Source organism: Cystoisospora suis (assembly GCF_002600585.1).
Source record: "Cystoisospora suis strain Wien I chromosome Unknown contig_7699, whole genome shotgun sequence".
Taxonomy (NCBI): domain Eukaryota; phylum Apicomplexa; class Conoidasida; order Eucoccidiorida; family Sarcocystidae; genus Cystoisospora; species Cystoisospora suis.
In genome coordinates, this window is record NW_027160484.1 from 1 (window position 1) to 7,255 (window position 7,255).

Sequence of the window (7,255 nt, forward strand, 5' to 3'; positions counted from 1 at the left end):
TAGATAGATAAAGATGGATAGATGGCTGTGGATTCTAATTGTGTGTTAGATAGGGGGGGGTGTGAGTTGATATGAGGTGCCCGAGATGACTGACTTGAGAATGAAGTGGATTTCTTATAGCACGGCGTACCACTTTCTTTTACTTTTCTCTTCTCCTTGTCAAATGCCTCAAGCCTTCTGTATTTTCCGTCCTTCTCTTTCTTTCTCTTTGTCTTGTCTTTCCCCCCCTGCACTATGTCTTTTGCATGCACCTCTATGTGTCATTTCTGTATAGGAGTTCATGTTCGATCGATACCGCCAAATCTTGAAAGAGAAACGGAGAGTCTCTCAAGAGAAGAAGACCGCATCCCCTTCTTCCTCTTTTCCTCCTGAAAGAAAACACAGTCGTGGTAATACTAATAGTAAGAGTAATAGTCAAGGGGATATTTTGGAAGATTTGTATTTCTCTGAAGAGAATTCTCGAGGGCAAGATATGAACACGCCTGCGTCTATCTTAGGAGGAGAGAAAGAGGAGGGCGAGAAAGAGAGCGAAGATGCCAAGTTAGGGGAGAGAAGAGAGATTGGGTTTTTTTCTTCTTCTTCTTTAACAGAAACTAAAGAAGATCAGGAAGAAGAAGGAAGAAAAGATGAAGAGAAGGTGCACTGGGAGGTCGAAGAAGATCTACTCAAGTGCCCATCTTTCTTACCTTCGGTTTGTCGTGAGACACCTCTCTCCATGGAGAAATTGAAGAGAGAGCTGCATATCGAACCGACTCCTCTTGTAAGAGAAACAGACTGACGTGTAGAGATATCCACAGGGAGAGACACACCTGGGATTTAACTGGCTTGTCTCATTCCTTTTTTCTTATTCATACAACTCTCATGCATGCATGCAAGCACTTCTCGGTGTACATCTCTCTCTGGGGCACACGATCACCGTACCTGCCTCAACATAGGTAGGGGGTTGAAGCAGATGGAGCATGTCTGTCTGGCGTCTTCTAGATCCATCTGGATGTGTATATGACTGTCTGTGTGGATATGCATGTTGTGGGCTAGATGAGGTGTAGGGATACGTCGGCGTAGACACGTGTCTCACCCGAGGATAATCCTCTAGAGGTTGGCTGGCTTGCTTGGTCGTCTTATCTATCCGTGACTAGAATGAAGGCTCTTTATACATTCTCTCTCTCTCTCGTCAAGATCTCTTCCACGCTGGTAATGAGGAATCGCACACGTTTACATCCTGTCCACTTTGCTTTTCTTCATGGAGAGAGATCGATCTAGATCCAGACACATCTTTCTTCTTCTTACTTTCTATCTTAGAGGCGATGGATGATGAGACAAGATCCATGGGTCTCCGTTTGCTTGCTTTTTAAAGTGGTATTTGCTCAAAGAGTCAAGAAGGAGTGTATATACATAGAGATGATCCAAATCTCGGATTGGGTGGTGGTGCGTGCATGCATTTTAATAGGAGTTATAGGTGAATCTACTCAAGTATGTTCATCTAGATAGGCAGTTATGGAGACAACGAGAAAGAAAGGATTTCTCTGAGATAGAAGAAAGGAATCGTCTTCCTTCTTCGGTCGAAGGCCATGATAAGTTTATATGCTTGCGACGATGAAGATACTCATGAGACACGGCCTTTCTCTCACTTGGAGAAGAAAAGAAAAGAGAAGATCTAAGAAGACAAGCATATCTACGTCATATCTCTTCTCTTGACTCCAACGTTGAGTATGTCTTGTCTACATGACCCTTCACAGTAGTACTGTTGGAGATTTTCTTCATCCTGAAGTCTTCATTCATCATAAGAAAGATCAGGTAACTTTCTTCTTCTTCTTTCTGTGTATTGGGGGTTCTTTCTCTTCAGGTAGATGCGGTGCGAGAGACGTGCGATTGGCTTGACTATGCTACGGATCGATTCCCAAGTAAGAAAGAATTAACGAAAGAATTGTCTTGATCTCCTCTACCATCTTCTTCTATCCTCTCTTCAAGAAAATGAGGCACAGGGAGAGAAAGAGAAGGCTAAAGCTCTACATGAAGATATCTGTATATATGTCGATGATGTGTGTATGTCTATAGATGTGTATTATGTGTGGGAGTGACTCCAGTAGGGGTGTGTAGAAATGAAGAGGCAAGATACCATGAGACACACCCTTTGTATACCCATGCTTGCAACTGCTACGATGCTATACACTTTATTTATACAGATATATGTAGATATATACAGATACACATAGACACGAGGTCTGTCTTTCATTTGTTTTCGATAAAGGTTCCTTGGAAGGACTTAAGTTGGATCATGGGATTCCTGCACACGCATGTATAGGAACATATGCATGCGTATGCATACATATTTACATGCAGATCTGTACATAGATATGTCTATATGTGTATATATCATATACGACTGTATACAGTAGTGGTACTAGGTGTGGTCTTCTCTTGTCCTACAGCGGTGTGAAGCATCTTAAGGACTTAAAATTCATCTTGAGACAGCCGTCTCGTGTCTGCACGCCTTGTATGGGGCCTTCATGGCTCTACGTGCCCCTTTGATCTATCTCCCTCTCTCTCTATTGTCAACGTAAGAGCAGGTATCTGGGTCCCGTCCATCATACGAAGAAACTGTATTCAACAAGCACAGTGTTCGTCTGCATGTGGGCGTGCACACATGCACGCACGCATTCCCAAGTGTACGTACATCCATCCACAGAGTCTCCTTTCTGCCCCTCATTTCCTTCCACGAGTTCGCCTTTATTTGTGTTTGTTCCCCAGAAGAAGCTTGTGAAGCGGCTCAGAAACTCCCCGTAGAAGTTCGCTGTTCCTTACAAGAGGTGTACGGACACCTCGAAATTCCTTTAGGCGCTTCTTCCTCTTCTTCAGAAGGCCTCTCATCCTCGTCTTCTTCCTCGGAGGCCTCGGAATCTTCTTCATCTACAGACGGAGAAGACGAAGAAGAGCGAGAGAGAGAATGCTAGTCACTACGACAACGCCGATGATAGGCATGACGCCCATAGGCATAGATAGGCCTGAGCCGTACATATTCATCTTGTCAGCAAGGGGGGAAGAAGAAGGGAGGTGGTGTCTTTGTCTTGTTTGCTTAAGGGAGTTCCTCCTTCCTCTATGAGATTTGAGAAGAACATTCTCTCTCTCTCTTTAAGAGGATGGAGAGCTCGTCTTTTCCTGGTCTTCGGGGTTTCTAAAGTGGAGTGGTCTTTTTCCAGGCGCATGCAAGGTGGAAGAGCAAAGGCACTCCTCTCGAACTTTCTGGGCGCCTGAAACAAAGGTGGAGAGATGTGTAGGTGGAACATATTCCGCCGTACACTGTGGTAGGGCTAAGAGGGGGTTGTCTGCATGCATGGGGATGTACATGTGACATGAATGAACAGGTGAGAAGAGATTAGAGAGCTCGGCCAAGGTGCAGACTCTCTCTTCTTGTCTTTTGCACTTGTAGAGGAACTGACTGGAATCTTGTCGGGTAAAGGATCTCCGTCTGAGTAGACTTTTACCTGTGTATCTAATACACCTGTAAGAGTATGGATCTGAAAAGAAAAGGAGCGGCAAGTGCATGCCCCTACAAGGATGTTATAAAGTACTCGTGTGTATATGGACGTACGTCTATCTAACAGGGCGGTAGAATCCCGAGGGGACAGGGCGGGAGGGATGGCCGTGCATGCAGTATGAAGGCATGTCCCAAGGGCATCTTGTCTCCTAAAAAGGCCCAGTTGTATGACTTGCATATATACATATAGAGACATACATACATACTGTACATACATACGTATATATGTATATAGATATGTACATCACGAGAGCGCAGAAGGATGTATATCTGTAGGATGTATATATAGATGTACAGTTTGAGAACGCGGGAGGATGTGTTTGAGAAGGGGAGGAGGAGACCTTCATTCTTGGGGTTTCGCGAGAAGAAGAAGAAGAGGCAGCAGTAAGGATGATGGCGTGCTCTTGTGTTCTCCAAGAGGCGTCTTTTCGACTTCAAAGAAAGTCGTTTTTCCATCCTTCTCGTCAGGGGGGAAGGGAGGGAGAGGCAAGGCAGTGCATGCGTGCGTGCTAAAGGCGATACAGTAGAATTGTCTCCTCTCTTCTCCCTCTTTCTCTTTTTCCTTCCCTAAGCCGTTGTGTGTCATTTCCTTGGTTTTTCTCACGGCTACGTCCGACCAGTCACGCATGTCATAGCGCGATGAAAAGGCTCATGAAGATAAGAGACTGCTATTCTTCTAAATGTCTTTCAAAGGGAGGATAAACTCGCATCGATGGTGGTGTACATACATTTCAGAAATTCCGGACGAACGTGTCGTTCGTAACAGGCCTAGCCGGAGGGTGTGTGTCTGCATGTATGCATGCAAGGCGATGTGTGAGAATCTTTTTCTCTTTCCTTTTCCTACCGTATACCTGAAGTGTACAGGAAGCTGTATGTGTATACGGTGGGTGTTCATGTAGCTATGCATATCCATGTATTCCTAGATAGATAGATATATGGATATATGTATATGTATCCGGCTGTATACCTATATGTATGTCTGTGTGTCTATGTATGCATGTGTGTATGTGTATACATGTGTTATGTGCATGCACAGCATGCAGATGTAGAGTATCTATGGCGAGCACCGTGTGACAGGGGGATATGCGCCTGTGGCTCTTTTGAGAAGGACTTCCTTTACGTAATGATGACTGCCCGACTTTTTCTCTCTAGTCGCGATGCGGGGGGGGTTTGTTGTGTACTGTTTTATTTCGTCCACTGCATGCGCGTGCATGCATGCACCGTTACCACCCTTAGTGGGGTCGGTCGATTCTTCTTACGTCTTGTCATGAACTTCATCTCTCCCTGTTTACCTATGATTAAGTCATTCATAGACACATCTTTCTCTCATATACACCGCCGTATCTACGTAGATAGGTATGTACGTCTCTATGTATGTACATATCCATCTACAAATCCATATCTCTTGTATAGCTCGGTTAAGGTGGGGGGTAGGTAGAAGTTGTATGCCTATTCATCATGCCCCAGTTCAGAAGAGCAAACAGATAGAGTGAAAAGGAAATAAAAAGAAGAAAAGAAAAAGAGTGAGAAGTACTAGTATCAATACTACTACTACTAGTTGAGCTATGACGAATACTATACTACTAGTGTGATACTTCCTGCTACTATAACTATCATTACTACTACTACTGTGTAGCTACTAGTACTACTAGTACTATAACCACCTCTATTACTACACTACAACTGCTACTATAATTAGTAGTGGTACTACAACTATTCGTCATCGATATGTATACACGTGTATATACACCTACGTATAGATGAATGTACGTCTTTGGCTATGTATGAATATGTGCCGCCGCGGGTGTAAAGAACCATAGAAGAAGGGCCACAAGAGACGGAGAAAAGTAAAACAAGAAATTGAAGAAGTACAGTAGACGAAAGGAACGAAAGAAAGAAAGAGACAGACCAAGAAAAAGCGACTGGAGAAAAGAGAGGTAAACAGACAGCTTAACAAAGGGGAAGGTGTGATGGAGGGGTATGTATCTCTTAAGCATAGTAATGTTAACTAACAGTGCAAGTGACTCTCTCTCTCTCTCTTCTATATATGAGCCATAGGCGCTTACTCTGGTCTCCGTAACTAGCTAGCTACGTCATAGCTGTCCTGATACTTCCCTATAGCTTCGATTCTAGCTGTGGGACACCGGCCCTTTGATGAGCCGAGCCCTTCCTCGGAGGGGGGGGGGTTAGGTGCGCTGAGAACGAGAAAGAACAACTAAGAAGAGGAAGTGGTATTTATTAGGTATCGATTCCTTCTTGTTTCTGTCGTTGTATGAACCTGAAGCTTCACTTCCGCCCTCCCTCCACGTGGAGATGTCTGAATGAGTAGGAATGTGTATGTACATGTGTGCATGCATATGTACGCATATGTATATATATGTATTGTGTATGGATGATACGTATATGTATGTATATGTATTATGTATGAAAATGTATGATCAGGTATGCACGTAGGCTGCGACGGGTAGTATTGCCCCTCGCAAGTGTATGAGGCCGCAGGTGTATCGATGCTTGCCATGTGTATCTATCTTCTATGTATCCATATGTCTCATGTTTATCTATGTATATCTCTGCATGTGTATTACTTTTCTTGTATAGGCTTTCTTCATTCCTCCATTTCTTGGGTTGTTCTTTACGTTAATTCGGACTCCTTCATCATTTGCATCATCCTTCCTTCTGGTAGCCTACGACTTTCTTTTAGCGACAAAAGAGAAGATCAAGAAAGACCAACAAGTCCGTCCCTGTGTACATTGCTATGATCATCGATTAGCGCATGCAAAAAACAAGAGAAAAATCTCAAAACAAAAGGGGAGATCGTCATTTACCCAACTCTTCTATTCCAACCTAGACCAAAACTATCGACCAAACCAACACATGCATGCATGCACGCATTCTCTTCTTCTTTCTGTTACTCTTCTTATTCTTCTCCTCCCTTCACCTCACTTAAACCCTACACTCTTTTTCCTCTACCTCTTGCTTTCTTTTCTTTCTTTCGACTGACCCTTCATCCGGGGCACATCACTTCAGAGACACATCCACCTGCTTGCACGCATTGGGAGAACAACAGAAACTCCATGCATGCACGCGTCAATGCACGCATGCATGCAGAAGAAGAAGAAGCACAGACGAACCCCAAATGGGTCCTGTCGTCTCACGCGAAACTGAGAAAAAAGAAAAGGGGCTGAGATATATACGGATATACATATATATATATATACATAAATCATGCATATATACAGGTGTAAAGGTATATACATGCACATATAAATATCTATCTATATATATATACCAATGTTTATACGTATGTATGTATACCTGTGTATACCCAGAGGTATCTAACCCCTTGGAAAAGAAAAAAAAAATTGAGGCATGCGTGCATGCATGGGCCTCGCTGTTGGGTTGCAGGCGACAAAAGATGGACGATCAACTTTCTATCGTAGAAGGAGAGAGAGATGAACTCTCTCTCCTCCTTCTCTGGCTCGCGAAGAAGACGGAAAAATGCATGCATGCAGTCTATCTTCACTCGCAGCTCCTCTCTCTCACGACACCCCACCCCGATGGACGTCTTCTTTCTTCCAGACTTCTTAGCCGAAGAAGCAGGAGGAGCACTAAAAGTAGCAAGAGGATCGGTGTCTTTGTAGCTATATGTCTTCTATCTATCTTTTCATCCATCTATCTACCTGTCTCTCTACGTATCTCTATATCTACGTCTCTATCTGT

General features: G+C 43.7%; 1 protein-coding gene across 1 annotated transcript; it reads left to right on the forward strand.

The window, feature by feature from the left end:
* The first annotated feature begins 36 nt into the window (after window positions 1-36).
* Window positions 37-6,660, forward strand: CSUI_010525 (nad dependent epimerase dehydratase family protein). Its single transcript, XM_068070628.1, has 4 exons — window positions 37-760; window positions 1,844-1,901; window positions 2,749-5,472; window positions 6,134-6,660. Exons 1-3 carry the CDS (start codon window positions 281-283, stop codon window positions 2,949-2,951), a joined length of 741 nt encoding a protein of 246 aa, XP_067917395.1. The 5' UTR covers window positions 37-280; the 3' UTR covers window positions 2,952-5,472; window positions 6,134-6,660.
* Window positions 6,661-7,255: the final 595 nt, after the last annotated feature.